Raw genomic sequence first — 22,337 nt, 5'->3', positions numbered from 1 at the left:
GGGCAATTCCCCCCCCCCCCCTTTTTCTTTATCTGGTAACCTAACCAGGAAAACTCTGGACCCTATAGGGTATTACATTGATGAATTAGTTGTTAAAAGGTTTTATATGGGCTATGATAGGACCAGTTTTTCTAAATCAGGTCACATGGTTTAAAAAACTCCTGGGGAAAACTCCTGGCCCTGGGGAGGATGAAAACCTTGTCAAACTGCAGCAACCTTATACTAGTTCATATGAATTATATTTAGACTAGACTAAGGGGGGGTTTCCTCTACCCAGACAGAGAGACAACAACTGATAGACAATTTAACTCACAGGGCTGAGCTTGCTTTATGCATGTTTGCATCATGCTGGCCTATGCAATAACATGAACAATAACAGGTCGCTCCTACCAGGTGGTGAATCGCATCTCTGCATGTCTGGCAGACATATCAGTGTGGATGACGGATCACCACCTCAAAGCTGACCCGCAAAACGGAAGCTGCTCTTCCTCCCGGGGAAGGACTGCCCGTTCCATGATCTCGCCATCACGGTTGACAACTCCATTGTGTCCTCCTCCCAGAGTGCTAAGAACCTTGGCGTGATCCTGGACAACACCCTGTCGTTCTCAACTAACATCAAGGCGGTGGACCCGTTCCTGTAGGTTCATGCTCTACAACATTCGCAGAGTACGACCCTGCCTCACGCAGGAAGCGGCGCAGGTCCTAATCCAGGCACTTGTCATCTCCGTCTGGATTACTGCAATCGCTGTTGGCTGGGCTCCCTGCCTGTGCCATTAAACCCCTACAACTCATCAGAACGCCGCAGCCCGTCTGGTGTTCAACTTTCCCAAGTTCTCTCACGTCACCCCGCTCCTCCCGCTCTCTCCACTGGTTCCAGTTGAAGCTCGCATCCGGTACAAGACCATGGTGCTTGCCTACGGAGCTGTGAAGGGAACGGCACCTCCGTACCTTCAGGCTCTGATCAGCCCTACACCCAAACAAGGGCACTGCGTTCATCCACCTCTGCCTGCTCGCCTCCCTACCTTGAGGAAGTACAGTTCCCGCTCAGCCCAGTCAAAACTGTTCGCTGCTCTGGCACCCCAATGGTGGAACAACTCCTCACGACGCCAGTCAGCGGAGTTCAATCACACACCTTCCGGAGACACCTGAAACCCCACTTCTTTAAGGAATACTAGGATAGGATAAAGTAATCCTTCTAACCCCCCCCCTTAAAAGAGTTAGATGCACTATTGTAAAGTGGTTGTTCCACTGGATATCATAAGGTGAATGCACCAATTTGTAAGTCGCTCTGGATAAGAGCGTCTGCTAAATGACTTAAATGTAAATGTAAATGTAAACTACAATAGCAGTGCAGATGGCACTCTTTTGCTAAGTGCAGAGATGTATTATAGTTAATGAATGTGTGGCACACTAGAAAGATTAGCGTACCTCAAATCCAGAGGTTGTGATTTCAAATCCCAGGTGGGGTCATATTTTAGCTGAACAGCGATAACATATGGAAAAGCTCATTTGAAAMCGTGATCACATGTGAAGTGTTTCAAAAATACATGTTTTCACATATGAGATATACGAACAAATGGACAAATCTCTGATCCATTTAAGTTATCACGAGGAACATGACAGGGATGCCCTCTGCCCAGTTATTTATTTGCTTTAGCCACGGAACCCCTAGCATCAATRATTAGAACCAGTGGAGGCTGAGGGGAGGAGCTATAGGAGGACGGGTTCATTGTAATGGCGGAAATTGAATATATGGAAAGAAGTCAAACATGTGGTTTCCAAATGTTTGATGTGTTTGATAACGTTCCATTAATTCCATTCCATCCATTACAATGAGCCCCTCCTCCTTGCTCCTCCCACCAGCCTCCACTGATTTAGAACTCATGTCTCAATCTGGTGAATAGAGATTGGTGGAGAACAGCCAATGATGTGTATAAATCCTGGATGACTGACAGGGGGCGATGTATTGAAGCCACCGCGCAGCCATCTTGGTACTCCTCCWYYRTWRWAAAAAAWAWAWWWWWWAAAAWAATAYAWATATATATATATATATTTTKTAAGCTATAGAAATGCATTTAAGAATGTAAGGTGAATGCACCAATTTGTAAGTCGCTCTGGATAAGAGCGTCTGCTAAATGACTTAAATGTAAATGTAAATGTAACTCACAGTCTATGATCACTATTATGTTGACTAATTCCAGGTAATCATTTTGGATTGAAAAGGTATAGGTAGCCTAGGCAGCCCAATTCTAAATGGATCACATTCACATTTTCTCATGACAAATAAATGGAGTATAAATACATAGAGTTACCAATTTGTTTACTCTGACCAGATGGACAGGGCGCATAGGCTGTATACATCTGCTCTTATTAGTAGCCTACAGTTGATCAGACTGAAAAATGGTCTTGTTTTCAACCAATACAGCATGTCAGATCTCTAATGTTTAAGTGTAGCCTCGGCCGCTGCAACATTTATGAAATGAGTTTTTGCTTTTGTGTCTGTCTGGAGTAATTATGTGTTGTCACCTTTGCTAAATAAATACCAGAGGGAAGTGGAAAGCCTATGCGCTGCGTCAAACCTCTTTTTAATCTCACTTTTAATGGATGATGCGATGGAAGCGGTCAAATCACTCTGAATTTGTTTTCGACACCCCAAAGAAGACATTAGCAATGTCCATATGCTCAGCAAGTAAAGCATCGTAAAACGCAATTACCTCTGCAAGTTCCTTGTAGTTGCCCTTGTTAGCCGAACTTTCCCTCTCATTGTGGCCCTAAAAGCCAACTCTTGCCGATAAGCTGCTTGTGACCGTTTCTTCTTACCTTCTCGTTGTGTTGCGCAGTTTGAATATGCAGACATTCGTCCATTACATGATCGATGCAGCTTTTTCCAAGAAGCTTGAATCTGATGTGGGCAATGAACGGGGTTCTTCAACAAAAAAATCCAATACATTGTTGTTAGCGTTAGCTAGCCATTCTGGCTGAGAAAACTGCACTCTGGTAGCTAGCTAACATTAGCAATTGCTACTAAAGTTAGCAATGCAACTTGAAATAAATGGCACTAACCCGACACAAAAATAAAACTTCAAAAATCAAGAAAACAATATTTAATCTACCTCCTACATCTCCTGTAGTTTGAACAAACTAATTTGAATTGAATAATATCCTAAAAATGCTAAACTATCACTCTTCATTCTCAATGTCTATCCAATATGTCACCAACTCACCAAGCTTCTCAACACATAGAACCCCCATAATGCTCTGTGGTACAACCCCAATACACCACACTAGGTTCGTTCATCCAATCCTATGATTGGATGGACAACATGTCAGTTCATATCGCAAAATCTTTGATTGGTTGGAGGACGTCCTCCGAAAGTGGTCATAATTACCATGTAGGTCTATGGAAGGGGGTAAGGCTTACGAGCCTCCTAGGTTTTGTACTGAAGTCAATGTAGCCAGAGGAGGACAGGGAATAGCTGTCCTCTGGCTACACCATGTTGCTAGCCTAGAGTGAGTTGTTGAGACTACTTTAGACCTTCATTGCAAAACAGTGTTTTAATCAGGCATTTGGTGAAATGTGAATATATTTAGTATAGTTTTATCTTAAAAGGATAACTTTTTTAAATGTTTCATAATTTCTTATTTTGCTGAACTAGGGAAAGTAGATACCTAGTCAGTTGCACATCTGAATGCATTCAACCGAAATGTGTCTTCCGTATTTAACCCAGAGGTGTGTCACTCAGTGCATTTTCTCTCTTTCTCTTTTGATCTGATTTTACATCCAACTTGCCCTCAGGCCTCGGTGTGTGTGAGGGTGTGTGTCTTTGTGTGTGAGTGGGGGGCGGGGGGCGGGGGGCGGGGGGGAGGGGCAAGTCTCAGAGCACACACCCTTATGTGTCTCCACGCCAGATGCCCTGAGGTCCCAGGAACAGAAAACACACACAGACACACGTATACACACACAAAAGCATGCACGCACACACACACACACACACACACATGCATACACACATACAGACAGAGGGACACACACACATACAGTATACATCCTTACAGATGCATGCATTACATATTAATTTCTCTTCAGTGCACAGATGGGCAGAAAGGCATGTTTACGCCAGAGTCCGGATCAATTACATTTTAATTCCATCCATCCATTAATCATATTTATTATGATCTAAAAGGCACAGCTGATCCTAAATCAGCCCCTCTACTCTGAGATGCCTATGTGTTTTTCTTTTTGGTAATTCAGAAAGGAACGGAAACTGTGTGGGTGGATGAGGCCAGTGCACGTTTGCTTGGAAGAGCCGTATCGTTGTAACAATCTAAGAAGATCCTGATAAAAACACAGATTTCTGTTGGTAACTCAATTCATAACTGATTGTGAAATAATTGTGAAGAAAGTAAGGTATCATATCATTTGTATATTGTGGTCTGTGCTGGATGGGCTGACCCCCTTTCTTATTCATCTGTCATTTAGTTTCCTCTGTAATCACATGGTAATAAGCCTAAAGAAATACACTACATTCAAATATAATATACAGTACCAGTCAAAAGTTTGGACACGTACACATTCAAGGGTTTTTCCTTTATTTTTTACTGTTTTCTACATTGTAGAATAATAGTGAAGACATCAGAACTATGAAATAACACATGGAAATAATACATGGAAACATGTATAAATCCAAATATATTTTTGATTTTAGATTCTTCAATGTAGCCACCATTTTTTTTGTTACTACATGATTCCATATGTGTTATTTCATAGTTTTGATGTCTTCACTATTACTAGAAAAACCCTTGAATGAGTAGGGTGAGTCCAAACTTTTGACTGGTACTCTATGTTTGTGATATTTCATATTATATGTGAAATATGTAAAGATGTACTGCTTTTGAGAATCATGAACTCTCACTCGGATTTCTTTCCAGATTTGAAATAATACATATGTCACCTTTATTGAAATGCAAAATTCAAACCAGAAAAAATCCTAACCTAATTCTAAAAAATGTAAATCAGCAAATGTTTTTAGTAAACTATAGCAGAAATTCACTAAGCACATGAAAATGACTTTCTTTATAGGGAACATATTCTAATCTTTATTATGTGCCTCTTTTGGATAATTCAATATGCAATGTAACACATCCTTACAAATCCTACTCAAATATAAAGTATTGAACCACTACCCCCAGCTACTCCCATCAAATAGTTTTGCCAATGATAATGACAAACACAAGGGCACCAAAACCACCAGTTCACAACACTGTAGACTCAGAGAGAGAAAATAATGATACTGAATTAACGTTACCATTTTAAAGCCTAGTTCCTGCAAAAACTCTTTGGTTTACCACTCTAAATAAGAAGCATTTCACACCTTGGAGAAGCCAATCTCACTATTTTCTTTAACTCTCAATGAGATGCGTGAAACGCTGCCCAGCATTGTCCTGCTAAGTACCCACCACTCACATCTGGTTTCTCACCAGCACTGAAACAGTTAACCCATCCACACCTGTCCTATCAGGCACCTGTCTCCAGAGCCCTCGGCCAATCAGGAGTGAGTGAGGAAAGCTACCTGTCGGCATGAAATAAATGTTGGGAGCCGGTGTGGACTGGAATCAAACAAGCTCCCTCAGCGGGACAAGTCTGCTTCTCTCTGCTAAGACTGACTGACAGCCTTTCAAAAGAACACACGAACACATTTTACCTAAAGAAGCCTGAGATCTACTGTCTTGGAAAGGAGTCATGACCAAAGAGATTGAGTAAGTTGACAATTTTTTCTGTGACATGCTATGGGGTTGGAGTTGGTGTTTCATGCCAGAATGTGTTATTTAAGGGAAACGTGTTTGGAATTGTAATAATACATTTTATTTAAACGCTTTTAACGACACCCAAAGTCACTTTACATACACAAGAAAATCAGCAGGATAAAAATAGTTAAAATCACACATTAAAATAAGTAAGTATATAAAAGAACACTAAACATGATGACAGACTAACCAGGGAGAACACTAAACATGATGACAGACTAACCAGGGAGAACACTAAACATGATGACAGACTAACCCAGAGGAGAACACTAAACATGATGACAGACTAACCAGGGAGAACACTAAACATGATGACAGACTAACCAGGGAGAACACTGAACATGATGACAGAAAGTGAACTAGATGGAGGATTAGAGCTAAGACGACATAGAATCCGGGTTAGCAGGTGTGAAGAGCTGTGTCTTTTAGTGTGGACTTGAATTTATGTATGGATTGCAAGGTTCTGACATGGAGCGGGAGGGAGTTCCAGAGTTGCACTGCTAAAAGCCCAGTCTCCCATGGAGCGGAGACTGACGCGAGGGATGGTGAGGAGGCCAGTGTCAGAGGAGCGCAGTGAACAGGTGGTAGTGAAGGGGTGCAGGAGGTCAGTAAGGTATGTGGGCGCCAGTCCATTAAGTGCTTTGTAGGTGAGCGTGAGCAATTTGAATGCGATCCTGATGTGAACCGGGAACCAGTGGAGTTGAGGGTGATGTGGTCCCCAAGGTTTGGTTTGTGTGAGGACCCGTGCAGCTGAATTTTGATATGTTGAAGTCTGCCCAGTGGTTTTGGCGGGGAGTCTGTAGAGAATGGCGTTGCAGTAATCCAAGTGTGATAAAACAAAAGCATGAATGAGGGTTTCAACAATGGGGTCAGTGAGAGAGGGTCTGAGTCATGAGGTGTTGTTGAGTTGGAAGAAGTCTGATTTTGGTGATGTTCCGGATGTGGGGTTGAAATGACAGAGTGGGGTCAAATAAAACACCAAGGTTCCTGACTGTGGAGTTGGAGTGGATGGTGCAGCCCTCGATTCTCATGTTGAGTTGACCCAGTTTCCTGATGAGGGAGTTGGGGCCCATGAGCATGATCTCTTTTTTTGTCGTCGTTTCGTTTTAAAAACTTGCTCATCCACGTTGACATTTCAGATAGTCAACAACAGAGGGGGGGGGGGGTGTAGTGGAGTTAGTTTTTCATCTGGCCCCAATCTGACTTGTGCCTTGTGGTTTAACTTCCAAGGTGAAATGCAACCAGTCATATAGTCAAGTGTATTGGTTGGTTAGAATGACCAGATGTAAGGCCTTTGGCTGAAACTGCTGTTGATTCTGCAACATTTTCCTTTCCTTTTATAATTTTCATCTAAACTCTTCTGCTGAGGGCCAGAATCGAAAATTATGCAAGCGTTGACTTGTTCATTCATCTTCTGTTGTACAGTAGTTTGAGCCACTTAGACTTCCAGCGAGAGGGTGAGAAATCAGGCACTCGGGGGCCCCCCTTCTCTTTCTCTCTTTACATTGTGTAATGAGACCCCCATGTGAAAGGTGTGTTTTCAGAAAAGTGTGTGTGTGTGTCAGGTTTCTCCATTTTATATTTGACATTCTCTCTCTCCCCACAATGTTGTGAATTTAAGCCGGCTCGTGATTTAAACTGGCCTGTCACAAGCCGTGTTGACACTAACCCAGGGGGTACAACGCACAATGGGGAGAGAGAAACGGGTATCCCCCGAATGTGTTAGAGGGGCTGGTTAATGACAATGTGTAATGAGTTGAATTACATAACAGTGTAGTAGTGAAACTCTAGACCGGGATTCTCTATTGTAACATCTGTATTGAGCATTATTTAGGGAAAGGAGAGTAGCTAATGAGATATATTGTGGTGTTACAGTGTACTGAGGTGAGTGAGCGTACAGGGAGAGACAGGTGTATCTTGAACAGTGGTGGGTTGCAGTTTTGAGATGAAGCATTTTAGTAAACAGTTGTATGGAATTATATAAGACGTATAGGTGATCACACGGTCTTATTTGATGCTAATATATCTTATTGTGACAGTCATTAAGAGTTTGGGTTGGATCGTAATAACTTAGGTATTTTTCTTTCCATTCTCCCTCTCTCCTAATCGAACATAGTCGGCTGTCAATGCCTGGAGTCTTCCTCTGTTGTTAGCACATGATGTGGTAGCCCATAGGTAAACCTGCACTGTTTGCATTCTGGCCATTTCAGGACAACTTACAGGAGAAGGTTTATCCCATTCCCAGTTGCAAGGAAATTCCCAAAACAAATCCTGCTTTTCTCTCTGTTTATCCTGGTCTGAGGAGTAACTCATCCTTCCCCTAAATCGCTTGTTTTGTTTCTGGCCTTTTGGAAGTATTGAAACCCAGGGACTCCCAGGTGAGCGCTCCGGTCCTGAAATGTTTACTTTAGAAATCGTTATGCTCCCAGGAAGGGAAAGGCTCAAATCAAATAAGTTGTTTCTTTCTTTCCTAAAAAAAAAAAAACACCATACAAGTTCCGAGGTAACTTGATCACGTCGAGGTCGTACAAGGCATGTTTGTGTGTACATGAGCTCTTGGCCCCTGGCATGTTGAACTTCTCTGACACTTGCAGCCAAATCTTATTACGATCTGTGGTTTTGCAATCGAAACCCTCCAGAGGCAGGTATGTGCAGTACTTAAGGTTTTTATTACCATGCAGATGATCACACTGTAAAAGCCTTGCATTTCTAATGCACAGGTAAACAGGCCCTTCTATAGCCAAAACATGCTCATTGTTGCCTTTCTAATATATTATTTTACAATTTAAAAAAAAGAAGAGGAATTGAATTACTAAACCCTTCACTGTCATGCCACATTCTGAATGGGAAGCCTACCATTTTGATTTGTAATAAATCTATAATGTAAGTTTATGAATGTGATGTTTCTCCTGGTCTGTTCGCTGCAGGACTCTGGGACTGGTCCTTCAGAACGAGAGCTTCAACTACCAGCGCTACAATAACTACATCATGGACTCCTGGGCCTACACAGACAGCCTACTCACATACGACCAGTGCAAGGTAACTGTGTGTCTGTGTGTTATACCACCTGTTTAAGTTCAACTTTGAGTCCTATGTATAGATATTGTGCTGTATCAGTACTCACGGTTGTTGTTTCACTTTCACAGACACCCAAAGAGCAGAAAATGGTTGCATGCAGCCGAGGCAGTAGTATGTACAAGCCATCGGAGAGGTAAGATTGACTTCTGAGCAATTATTAACACTACCAAGAGTATGGACTTGATTGAGATAGCCACCTGTCAATCTAGGGAGAGAGGCAGACACTAAAGGGGTGTGCTTATGGGACAGATAAAGGGGTAAAGGGATTTTAAGTGGTTGCCGGGTGGTATTAGGAGTTCCCATGTCATGAAGTCAAGCCCATTGACATGGAGTCAAGCGGTAGAGGCAGGGCAGGGCTTTGGTGAGGTTAGAGTTGGGTGAGCTGGTGGCTAATCCCCATGTCAAACAGAGCCCCAAGGGATTATGGGCCGTGGTACACCTCCTTCTCATCATCCTCCTCCCTCCCCCGAACAACACTCTGACTCACAAAGGAGGAGAAGCAGCCCCAGCTCTGCCGCTCTCTCACCCTCTCTTTTGTCTGGGTTGGAAAATGGCCGTCGGTGGGGCACGCTGTTGTCCCGTCAAACACAGCAGTCAGTCCCACAGAGAAACTTATAGAAAGAGAGAAAACATTCCAGGATTAGGCAGTAAACAGTTCCTGCCCAGCCCTGTTTAGTTCACTTTCAGTAGCATTGTGTGCTTAGTGGACTCTGAGAACTAAACTGGCTTTCTTCATGTTTATTGACTTTGACACATATTTTGAGTCTGTAATTGTGTGCATGTGTGCTGCTGTATCTGCTACTGCATAAAAGAGCTGGAGTTTATTCGAAGGAAGGAAGTACTATTGACAATCAGTGTTTCTCACGAGAGTACTATTTGTCAAACAACCCCATTGATTTCATTGAGTGTCAATCAAAGGGGTGGCGAATTGGGTTGGTCCTGTATCTAAACTCCTCCCCCTCCCCCCAATCCAGGACTATGATTGGCTCCTCCCCCGAGCTGGTCTCCCTGGAGATGCCAGCCAACATTATGAAGCTGCTGCCCGAGAACATTTCCTCCAACCACCCCCAGGAGGCGCTGGAGCTGAACAGCAAGCTGTCACCCCTCTGTCCCCCCTCTGTCCCCCAAAACCTTCTCCCTCTCACCCCCAGTGCCGACACCTACGACAAGCAGGTCATCAACAACATCTTCGACTCCTTGCTCTCCCAGAAGTGGTCCACAGAGACAGCCTTCCCTGAGGCCACCACTGAGGTAAGAAGCCTAGCCATCTTGTTTTTTTTGTCTATATCACAACTGGTGTTGTCCTTTGTACATTTTCATCTCTGGCAATGTCTCATCTCCCCCTTCACTTCTAGTTACCCTCCCTCCATCTCTCTCTTTCTTTTTGTCCTTTTCATATTCCCTCTTCTCACATTTCTTCCTGTGTTGCCCTGAAGCAGACTCTACCCTACAGCGATCCCTTTGCCGAGCAGCACAGCCCAGTTTACTCGGACTCTTACAGCAAATCTCCTCCAGAGAGATACAGGTAGCTATTTGCCCCGAGAGTCAGATCAAACTAGAACACCTGTGTGATGACTTCGAAGTCATCACGTCACCTTGAACACTGAACTATTGTACGCCCAGTATCGCTAATGCTTATTAGGCTAAAGATAATTCATATAATTGAGCTGTGTATAAATTATAAAGCAACGGGGGTCAAATTCCAATAGCAAAGCATAATGCTGTGCATTAACATTCTTCTCTGTTCTTTTCTGTCTCCAGGAACAATTTCCAGTTCATTCTGGGAGCCCCTCAAGCCATCCAGAAGAAGTCGTCCGAGCTGCCCATGGTTTACCTCAACAAGGGCCAGTTCTACCCCATCTCCCTTCAGGGGGTGGACAGCTCAGCCAGCCTGATCTCCAACAAAGTCAAGGTGAGTCAAGCTTTGATGACATCACCCAAGAACATTTCCTCTACCCATAGGATGTTCTGTCGGACACAACCCCAGTGAAAGTATGTTCCTTAGGAATCTCCCGAGGAAAAAATAATATCTCGGTTCAACATTGTTGACAGTCTGAACCAAGTCGTGGTGAATTGGGGTGGGAAACTCTTTCTCTCTTTCTGTGATGAGTGATTTCGGGTTTGGAGTTCCGCCAGGCTCAGTACTCGGGCCATTGCATATTTCATCTGGCGGGGCCAAACCCAATGCATGTTAGCCAGTTAGTCAGGCCCTGAGTTCTTTGTGACTAAGTGACTAAGTCAGAAGGAGAACAGGGGGAGAGGTGTGGTGCCAACGGCCTGGGTGACAACCCTCTCTTTTGTCAAGTAAAAAGAGAGCACACACAAGCCCTGCTAATAGTTGGTGACAATACCAGGAGAGAACTGAGGATTTAGAATTATGATAACAGGGTCTGATGTCTGAATAAAACGTGCCCAGTTGTGCCTTTCTCAAAGTCGACGACGCACCAACAAAGACGTATAACCTACCCAAAATGTACCTTGCCTGATGGCTCTCGCTCGCTCTCTCTCTCTTTCCCTATTTTCTCTTCTTTCTCTCTCTCTTTTGTTGTGTCTCTCTTTCTCCAGACGGTGGTCATGGCGGTGTTTGAGAACGACAAGAACGCAGAGATTCAGCTGAGGTGCTGGAATCACTGGCACGCACGGCAGCCGACCGTTAAGCAGAGAGTCATTGACATCGGTATGGCACCGCAACGTTGACCGTCTTACAGTATAGAAATAGTATAGAAACAGACAGTTACGAGACTTTCCCCGTTGTCTTCTCTGAAGAATGTCATGGATAAAAGCCATAGGTCAACATCTACAACAACAAATGCCAGCGACTGGAAGATTTTTTTATCAGTTGTTGTTTTTGCTGTTGCTTTTTGTAAGCCTGTATCTTTTCAGAGCAGATAACCACTTCAACGAAAGACAATAACTATTCCAATGGTTCCAGAAATTTCTCGGAACTAAATCAATATCTTTCTATTTATCTTCTAGCTGACTACAAAGAGGTATTCAGTGGCATCAGCCACGTGGAAGAGGTAGCCTTCAACGCTTTGTCCTTCATCTGGAACCCCAATGAGGAAGCTAAGGTAAAAGCGGCGAGGAAACTGAAGCAACAGTGGAAAACACGCACACTGGCACACACACAGATGATGTCGTAACGCTTGGCGCACCCCTATTATGTGCCTAGCCGCGCTACCCATTGAGCTGAAATGGGGCGATGAAGGAGCGCTGAGGGTTGGGAGGGGAGGAATCCCTGGCATGCGGCTGCCCCGGTGCGCCTGTCACCACAAGGGAAGAGCGTCACGTCGAGAGCGCTTACTGCAATCTGCACACTGCCCCCCAGGGTATAAGGGTGGGGCAATAAAACTCACTGCAGGTGAGGGAGAGGGAATGAGAATGAGAAAGAGAGAGAGAGAAGGGAAAGGACGGGTTGGAAGGAATGTCACAACCATCCCTTTCCACTCCTGGCCGATCACAATAGTATGTTCAAATCAATGCCTCTCATATCCTAAAACCTTACCAAGACCCGACCAGTGTGGAAACATTCTAGACTTTTCTGCTATACTGTACCTCTGTACATTTGTCCACATTGGAGGGGGTTTCCAATCCAAAAAGGTGTCATTACACCATGTGTCCATAGACTTCTAGCGTTTGCTTAGTAAAACAATTGCGAATTGTGTCAACGCTACCAATGTTCCTTATAGGAAACATCGCTGCACTCTATACTCCTCTGTAAACTGGTCATCTCTGTATACCCGTCGCAAGACCCACTGGTTGATGCTTATTTATAAACCCATTTTAGGCCTCACTCCCCTCTATCTGAGATATCTACTGCAGCCCTCATCCTCCACATACAACACCCGTTCTGCCAGTCACATTTTGTTAAACGTCCCCAAAGCACACACATCCCTGGGTTGCTCCTCTTTTCAGTTTGCTGTAGCTAGCGACTGGAACGAGCTGCAACAAACACTCAAACTGGATAGTTTTATTTCAATCTCTTCATTCAAAGACTCAATCATGGACACTCTTACTGACAGTTGTGGCTGCTTTGTGTGACATATTGTTGTCTCTAACTTCTTGCCCTTTGTGCTGTTGTTCGTGCCCAATAATGTTTGTACCATGTTTTGTGCTGCTACCATGTTGTGTTACTACCATGTTGTTGTCATGTTGTGTTGCTACCATGCTGTGTTGTCATATGTCGCTGCCTTGCTATGTTGTTGTCTTAGGTCTCTCTTTATGTAGTGTTGTGTTGTCTCTCTTGTCGTAGGCCGTCACTGTAAATAAGAATTTGTTCTTAACTGACTTGCYTAGTTAAATGAAGGTTACATTTTTAAAATGCTTTAATGATTTTTAAGGTTCCAATTGCTGTGCAAGGACCTTTAACCTTTTACTGCAGTGGGCTAAATCAGGGTCACAGAGTGTTTCTTGGTAGTCTTAAACAAATCTACAGTGAAACAAAATATACACTTCCCACACATGGTTATGGGCCTACAAAAAAGAACACACCTGTACCATGTCAGATATAGAGTTGAAATGTATTCAATGTTGAGTTTGCATCCCAATATTACACTTACATAAATCAAAGAAGACTGAAATATAGCAAAACCGTTTGACAAAGATAAACTGTATTTTCTGCGGCTTTTAAAAAAATAATGTTCATTCATTATGAATAACATTTCACCCATGAGGCCAGTAGGTCATTTGACGACAGGAAAGTGCTACAGGGCAGCAAAACTGTTCTAGAAAGTTCCAATTCGACTGTTGTCTGATATCCTGTTAACCCTCTTCTTCTCTCTCCTCCAGGTGTACATTGGCATTAACTCTCTGAGCACAGACTTCTCCTCTCAGAAGGGAGTGAAGGGGCTTCCTCTCAACCTCCAGATCGACACATATGATTTCAGCAGCGGCACCAACCGCCTTATCCACAGAGCGGCCTGCCAGATCAAAATCTTCTGCGATAAGGTCAGTAAAGATCTCTACCCACTGTGCTAGCTATGCTCATCCATGACATAAACATAGATTTATTTGTTTTTTTTGGTTTGTTTTCAAAGAAATGCACCTGTTGTACGGCTGACTCATTTTGTTAAATGAGGAGTAAAAGTGTCAGAGTAGAGTTGTGACCGTCTGTCTTTTTCCTCAGGGTGCAGAGAGGAAGATGAGGGATGAAGAGAGGAAGAGGAGCAAGAGGAGGGTCAAGACAGTCATTGACTCAAGCAACAACAGTAAGTCTACCTCAGGCTCTTATTACTAAAATAATGACAACCTACATCCACCAACAAATAATCCACCAATACATCATGGTGTGTGTCAGAACATGCAAATAAGGAATTTAATTACAGTTTGGGTATCTTTCAGCAATTTGTTTTTATCATGAAGCTTGGCCTTCTCAACTCCATTACGTGATTGAAAATGTACTCTGACTAGATCAGCAGTGGAGCAAGACACTAACCCAAGCAAGAAATACATCCTGTATTTTAAGCCTGTGATTGTAATTTAACACCATGGGTTTCTAACAAAATTTGAATTTTGGGATTTAGCCCCATTTGAATAGCATCCTATTCTTTCTTAAAGAGAATAACTAGTGGTGCATTACAATGTCATAGAGCCAGTTTCCTACACTCAGGTAAACCTTACTCATAGACTAAAGAGCACCCGGTAAACCAGTCCTTTATATCTTAGGCCAGTCTATAACGCCAATTCTAACCCAGTGTTCTCCTCTCCCTCCTCAGCCAACAAGTCAGTAGTGTCCAGCTCAATGGGAAGTGGCAGCACCTTCTTCAAGACCCTGGAGGACCACGTCACCAACCCTGTACTCTTCATCCCAGAGATGCACCTCTCCAATATGCAGCGCTGCGGCTTGGTAGGTTCCCCCCATCCCTTATCCACGCCCCCTTTATTTTCCTTTCTCTTTTTCTCTCTCTCTCTTTTTCTGGGATTGAGGGATCTTGGAGTTCACCACCACAACAGTGAGTTGAGTCATGTTCCCTGCTATCCCTGGACTTTAGCTCCAGGCTGTGGCACACAGAGGGGGGAAAAGGGATAGTGTGGGAAAAAAATGTTGTGGGAAAAGTGGGTTGGGATGGGGAGAGTGTCAGGGAGAGTGAGGAGAGACAGACGCCCGAGATCAGACGATCTAATTGGTGGGTCGTTCAGTTTCCTCGACTCGAAACTCGACTCAAGTGTGACTGACACACGGATTAACCTGCGGGGGCTTAGACAAAGACACACACACACACCTGACACACACACAAGTCCCCCTTTTCAGTGTTGTTGACACAAGCCAGTGGAAGTGGTAAGGGCTGCTGTCCTGACAGGCCTTTAGTTCCCACAGTCTGGGATTTAGGGAGTGGGGAAGGAGAGTGTGTGTGTGCTCAGTCTGCCTAGTAAGGTCTGCATGCCAGCCCCTTTCCAGCCCTTTACAGCATTATTTCCCTAGTGTTAATGAACACACACTTACTAGACAGTACATAGATTATATACATTTTCACAGCTTTAAGAGAGGAAAGTAAGGTGGAGATGTGACCTAATTTAGGCTAAAGGTGAAGGGGGTACCTTGCATTTTGGTGGGGGGGGGGGTTTCAAGACTTGAGTATCGTAAATCATTCCATCTCTCAAAGAAAATGTCTTAGATAACTTTCTTAGAAAAGGTCAGCTTCTTTAGAGGGGAGGGACATTAGCATTAACTTGACTCGTAAAAGAGTCTGGAAATGTTCTGTCCTATAATATACAATGTTGACTCGCTGACAGGTTGTGAAACAAACATCTCTGGTAGTTAGACGAACGTCTTTGGTCGGGAACCTTTTATCTATCTGCATCTGCGTCACCATTCATGTGCACATCTACAGATTTATGATAACAGCATTCATACTCATGACTGTTGCAACCATACAATGACTGGGATGGGAAATGAAGCAACAGTATTCGATGGAGAAGTTGTACCCAATCGTTTTACTTATCTCCTTTTCTCTGTGTAGGCACCCCCCACAACGTTGGAGGAGGTTGAGAAGAGCTCACTGAAGAGACTTTACCGTGATAGACTGGAACAAAGCAATGGTAGCCCGCCACCAAGCAAGCAGGCCAGATGCGAGGAGCAACAACGAGGTAAAGAAGAATTGTTGAATTGAAAATAGTGTACTTCCTGAATTGAAATGGACTTGGCCAAACCCAAACCTGTTGTACAGACAATACATCTAGTATGAGGCAAAGAATAAGTGGTCAATATTCAAAACAAAGTACTGTTGTGGTTCTTGTCTGGCGCACACAACCTGAAGTATTCTGTTATTTTGTTTTGCAGTGCTCCTGTACGTGAGAACAGAGTCGGAGGAAGTGTTCGATGCTCTCATGCTCAGCAGCCCAACCCTGAAAGGTCTAAGACAAGCGGTAGGTGGTACATTCACGATACTTATTCCTTCCTTACCCAGCCTTGTTGTCATCCTCCAAGCATCTCATCCAGCAACCAGGAGAAGATACCGTGGAGTTGACAGTGACACTCATCTCTCGCTTGTTCCTTTCTCAGATTTCTGAAAAGTACGTCATGCAACAGGACACCATTGGGAACATCTACAAGAAATGCAAAAGAGGGTAAGTTACTTCTTAAACCGAGGCCGTGCATTGATCTGTGTTTTCCTGTTGTTGTTTTTTTTTTACATCAGGAGGAATAAGTGTCAGCATTAGCTATGCTACATAATTACCAATAGTATTAGCATGTAACGTTAGCAAGACTGAGTTGAAGGGAAATTGTTCGTATTTGATTAAAGGAAAACTCCACCCCAAAAAGAATGAGTCTATTGTTGACATAGTTCCAAAAAGTGTTACTTGTCAGCAATCATGTTTTCAAGATGCACTATATATACAAAAGTATGTGGACACCCCTTCAAATTAGTGAATTTGGCTATTTCAGCCACACCTGTTGCTGACAGGTGTATAAAATCGAGCACATAGCCATACAATCTCCATAGACAAACATTGGCAGTAGAATGGCCTTACTGAAGAGCTCAGTGACTTTCAACGTGGCACCGTCATACGATGCCACATTTCCAACAAGTCAGTTAATCAAATTTCTGCCCTGCTAGAGCTTCCTCGGTCAACTATACATGGCGTTATTATGAAGTGGAAACGTCTACGAGCAACAACGGTTCAGCCGCGAATTGCTAGGCCGCACAAGCTCACAGTACGGGACTGCCGAAGCGAGTAAAAATCGCCTGTCCTCGGTTGCAACACCTCAGTACCGAGTTCCCAACTGCCTCTGGAAGCGACATCAGCACAAGAACTGTTCTTCGGGAGCTTCATGAAATGGGTTTCCATAGCCGAGCAGCCTAAGATCACCATGCGTAATTCCACGCGTCAGCTTGAGTGGTGTAAAGCTCGCCGCCATTGGAAACGCGTTCTCTAGAGGGATAAATCACACCTCACCATCTGGCAGTCTGATGGACAAATCTGGGTTTGGCGGATGCCAGGAGAACGCTACCTGCCCGACTGCATAGTGCCACCTGTAAAGTTCAGTGGAGGAGGATAATGACCTGGAGCTGTTTTTCATTGTTTGGGCCACACACCTTAGTTCCAGTGAAAGGATTTTTAAAAATCTGTTATTTTACCAGGTAAGTAAAAGCAACAACCTGGGGAATAGTTACAGGGGAGAGGGATGAATGAGCCAATTGTAAACTGGGGATTATTAGGGGACCGTGATGGTTTGAGGGACAGATTGGGATCTTAGCCAGGACACCGGGGTTAACATCCCTACTCTTACGATAAGTGCCATGGGATCTTTAATGACCTCAGAGAGTCAGGACACCCATTTAACGTCCCATCCAAAAGACAGCACCATACACAGGGCAGTGTCCCCAATCACTGCCCTGGGGTATTGGGATATTTTTTAGACCAGAGGAAAGTCCCGTGTGGCTCAGTCCCGTGTGGCTCAGTTGGTAGAGCATGGCGCTTGCAACGCCAGGGTTGTGGGTTCATTCCCCACGGGGGGACCAGGATGAATATGTATGAACTTTACAATTTGTAAGTCGCTCTGGATAAGAGCGTCTGCTAAATGACTTAAATGTAATGTAAATGAAAGAGTGCCTCCTACTGGCCCTCCAACACCACTTCCAGCAGCATCTGGACTCCCATCCAGGGACTGACCAGGACCAACCCAGCTTAGCTTCAGAAGCAAGCCAGCAGTGGTATGCAAGGTGGTATGCTGCTGGTGAAATCTTAATGCTAAAGCATACAATGACATTCTAGATTTTGTGCTTTCAACTTTGGTAACAGTTTGAGGAAATCGATTTCCTGTTTCAGCATGACAATGACCACGTGCACAAAGTGAGGTCCATAGAGAAATGGTTTGTCGAGACTCGTGTGGAAGAACTTGACGGGCCTGCACAGAACCCTGACCTCAACCCCATCGAACACCTTTGGGATGAATAGGAACACCGACTCCGAGCCAGACCTAATAGCCCAACATCAGTGCCCGACCTCACTGATGCTCTTGTGGTTGAATGGAAGCAAGTCCCCGCAGCAATGTTCCGACATCTAGTGGACAGCCTTCCCAGAAGAGTGGAGGCTATTATAGCAGCAAAGGGGGGACCAACTCCATATTAATGCCTATAATTTTGGAATGAGATGTTCGACGAGCAGGTGTCCACATACTTTTAGTCATGTAGCGTATATAACTTTCAAAATAGTGAAATCATCCCTGTATAATGCTGCAAAATGCATCATACGGGATGATTTCTGTATTTTGAAAGTTACATATCTTGATAACTTGATTGTTGACAAGCAAAACTTGTCAACTAGGTTGAATCTAAGTTGAATTTTGGTTGAATTGTGGTCTTTCCTCAGTAAGGAAGGCAACTAAAGTTGACAGACCGGCTAGGTGAGCTAGCTAGCTCTGTCTTCTGGAATGTGATAATTGCAGCTCTTCCAAAAAACACAGGATGGAAAGATTTTAAAACTAGGCTGGATGAGTCACCCTATTCTTTTACTTTACAGTATTTATGTTCCTCTAATCTGATCTACCCATCCCATAGCTACACCAAGAAGTGTTCTGGTCTATTTACTTCAGAGAGTGAAAAGAGGGTGGCGCCTTATTGAGCAACAATGTGGAGGCCAGGTGGTTGACATTAAATAGGACTAGCCTTTGAAGAAGAGCTGGTCTCCCTATTGGCAGCATGTCAACCATGAAATTAAATAATGGTGGCCATTTTGTTTTCAATGCTTGAGCCTTAGGCCGTGTCCGAAATCGGTCTTGCCAAATATTTACTAAAATGTCATACTATGTACTCATTGTACTACATACTATTTAGAACGTACTGTTTAGTAAAAACGAATGCAGTTATCAACAAATATCAACATAATAGGCTCACCCATCCTGAGAACCTGTCATCTAATGTGCAATTGCGTTGATTCCCGCCATTCGTTCATTTGGTCACAGCGCGTCCGCTTATTTCATTATCGAAGGTCTTTATCAAACACACACAAGTCTGGAAAGACAATTATTTTCCTTAATAGTGTGCAGCAAGTTCTACTAGATGAAAACCAGTAATGAGTATAGCATCATGGCATTTAAATCTGCAATATGTAACTTTTTGGGCAACCTGATCAAATTCACATAGAAATGTGAGGTATATAGATCTGTCATTCTCATTGAAACCAAGTCTAAGTGGTAGATCTGTTCTATGTGCGATATTTCTATGGTTCCCGTTATTAAGTTTAGTTTTTGCATCTTTTACATTTGGTTTTGTACACCAGCTTCAAAAAGCTGAAAATACAATATTTTTGGTTGTTGAAAAAATATTTCACAGCACTTAAGATGGTACAATGATTTACTACGCTTGTTTTGTCACATTAACTATTTGAATTTTAGCAACCAGAAAATGGCAGAACTGTTTGTGCATATTGCACCTTTAAACCATACTCGATTTTTAGACATTTCACATACTATAAAACATACTCTTTTCGCACAACTAAAATGTCTTCTATTTAGAACGTGGCGTATTTGGACGCCACCATAGTCTTTGGGGGAAAAAATCTGTACTATTCTAATTTTATAGTGTACATCGAAGGTATTTATTTTTACTGAATAGCTGACATTTCCCTAAGCTTCAGATCTACCACTAGTAGTAAAGTAGGTCTGCTGTATGTGTCTTCACACAAGCATTCATACCAATGAAGATGTGTAACTAACATGTTCCGAGGCAGTAATCTGTTGAAGCTGACTTGATGGAGTAGATCACTGTCACCTAGAATGTTGTGTGGTTATTCTGTCACACTGTCTGAAAGGCTTTAATAACTTAGACTGAAGTGCAGTTTGCCCTGAGGTTTGAATGGAGAACCCAACAGGTTATGTCTCATTTCGCTTATAGTCTTCAATCAGTCCCTTCCCTCCGGGTAGCGTGAGCAGGCAGTTCGCTTGATTATCAACAGAGCTTTACTTACTGTAAAGACAGGTTGCCCTATGGGAAAAGGAGTCTGGCCTGATTAATTGTCTGCAGCATTGAGGGAATTGTAGGCTTCTCACTCTTTTGTTTCGTGACTACAAAATGTATCAGCCAGACAGCAGAAAACTGGTAATTTACGTAACATGTTTCCCCCCTACAAGACATGAATCTGTTATTTGTCTTTTTTGTTTTTCAGGATTTTCGTCAACATGGATGACAACATCATTGAACACTACAGCAACCACTCAGCATTCCTCATAGAGATCTCTGAAATCATGTGCGGTCAGTTCCAGGTCACTCTCATGGAGTTATGAAGAGAGGGGGGCGGACATTTTTGATGTTCGGGCCCACCCCATTGCAAAGCGTGGCCAATCAAACTGCCTGCCGATTTCAACTTTTTAAGCACTACTCTGTGAGAGACTCTATTGGCTAGCCCAAGAGGGCAAAGACCAATGGGGCCAAAGAAGACAAGCTACACCCACCATCAGTTCAACCATCGAACCGACTTCAGACCAAGAGCTTTATACCGATGCCAGTCACTGCCTTTGTAAATACAATTTAACCCTCTTATGACTTTTTACTGTAGTATATATTTTATAACAGAGCGATTCTGATGAATTATGCTGTAAATATTTGATGTAAATAGAAATGAATATGACATATGAGTTGTCCCTTTGAGGAGACATACAGCGATAGCATAACCCATTTTCCACAAACATCCAAAGCTATGCATTTCCATTTCAGGAGACATACCGTCCATGTATGTTGTCAACTTTTCCAAAGACTGCCATTCTTGCTGCTTTTCATGTACTTATAATTTCTTCCAAGGGATCTCAAGTAATGGGAATGATGCCATTGTGTTGGATTATATATGTTTTTCATTATATTACAGATGTAGGATCTTAATTTGTGCCAGTTTGCTACAGCAGGAAAATAATCCTGCAGCAACAGGGAATAAATTGACATTTTTGTAGGGGTTGATACATTTTGCGTAAGGGAAAATTAAGTGACATTTCTAAGTGGAAGTTACAAACTTTAAAAACCCTTTTTAAACCTCAAATACACTACGAGTTTAAAATTTCCTGTTAAGATTTCCAATTTCCAATTAAGATCCTACATCTGTGTACTTCTCTGACCATAATGTTTTCTATAATAGTGCTACCAATAGTATAATGCTGTAGCCGGTTAGTTTCACACCCTAGAATTCTCCAACCAGGGACTTTTTTAGAACCAAAGTCACACATTTCCCACTTCAGCGAGTATTGCCTTCACAAAAACCTGAGTGGCCTTCTTTCGTAAAGGACTGTACACATTTCTAGGTTGTATTGTAACCATCACATTTTCCCCCTAAGCCACTGTGCCTGAACCACTTGATACCTGATCAACCCCTGTCAAAATCTTTCAGTTAAGTTTATTTGTATGTTTTTGCAACATTTCAATTCTCTGTCTATATCCCTGTAGTGTATATTATGATTTTAGCATGGCGATCCTTTTGTATTGATACTCTTCTTAGTTTTTTTGTTTTTGAAAGAAAATCAAAAATATACGAAATAAAATCTTTTAGTGGTTTTAGTATGCTAAAGTTTGAAGATGACTTAAGATGAATTCACGTCAACTCAAATCTTACTGAATGAGGACATGATAAGAATACCCTAGACCAGTGCAGGCCTATAGCCTATAGCACAGGCCCTTTACAGCTAGCACGTAACGTTCTGAGAACTATATGTTTCTTCGAGGTTGGTGAGAGAGTGGTTGTCCTATGGTTATTTTGAATACAACCTTCCCAAAACATTCTGGGAACCATATGTTTCTTCGGTGGAAATTTCAGTTAGAAGTGTTATTATGTCTTAGTGAAACATGTTCTCAGAACGTTATTTAATTACTTTCAAATAACCAATAATTTCCGTTCTCAGAACCTCCCTGCAACCAAAAAATGAACGTTCCCAGAACAGGCAGAATTTTCACTTACGGTCTCAGAAAATTTTAAAAACGTTCAATTTTGCCGGTCAGGAAACGTATCACTTCGTTCCCAGAACCAATGGG

The 22,337-nt window shown here is 42.9% G+C and overlaps 1 protein-coding gene across 2 annotated transcripts; it reads left to right on the top strand.

Annotated features, from left to right (window-relative positions):
- The first annotated feature begins 5,613 nt into the window (after positions 1 to 5,613).
- On the top strand, positions 5,614 to 21,866 carry grhl3 (grainyhead-like transcription factor 3). Of its 2 annotated transcripts, none has more exons than XM_024146225.2 (15): positions 5,614 to 5,757; positions 8,733 to 8,844; positions 8,952 to 9,016; positions 9,858 to 10,134; positions 10,323 to 10,408; positions 10,645 to 10,795; positions 11,449 to 11,560; positions 11,860 to 11,954; positions 13,672 to 13,830; positions 14,009 to 14,090; positions 14,598 to 14,728; positions 15,843 to 15,969; positions 16,163 to 16,248; positions 16,385 to 16,449; positions 20,491 to 21,866. In XM_024146225.2, the coding sequence occupies exons 1-15, from the start codon at positions 5,741 to 5,743 to the stop codon at positions 20,606 to 20,608; spliced, it is 1,683 nt and encodes a 560-aa protein (XP_024001993.1). In that variant the 5' UTR covers positions 5,614 to 5,740; the 3' UTR covers positions 20,609 to 21,866. The 2 variants fall into 2 exon arrangements, with proteins under 2 accessions (XP_024001993.1, XP_024001992.1); XM_024146224.2 differs by having other exon boundaries at positions 10,320 to 10,408.
- The last annotated feature ends 471 nt before the right edge of the window (positions 21,867 to 22,337 follow it).

This window comes from Salvelinus sp. IW2-2015, unplaced genomic scaffold (assembly GCF_002910315.2).
Source record: "Salvelinus sp. IW2-2015 unplaced genomic scaffold, ASM291031v2 Un_scaffold16326, whole genome shotgun sequence".
Classification (NCBI taxonomy): domain Eukaryota; kingdom Metazoa; phylum Chordata; class Actinopteri; order Salmoniformes; family Salmonidae; genus Salvelinus; species Salvelinus sp. IW2-2015.
The sequence above is the reverse complement of the archived record's forward strand: the minus strand, read 5'-3'. Positions and strand labels throughout refer to the sequence as shown.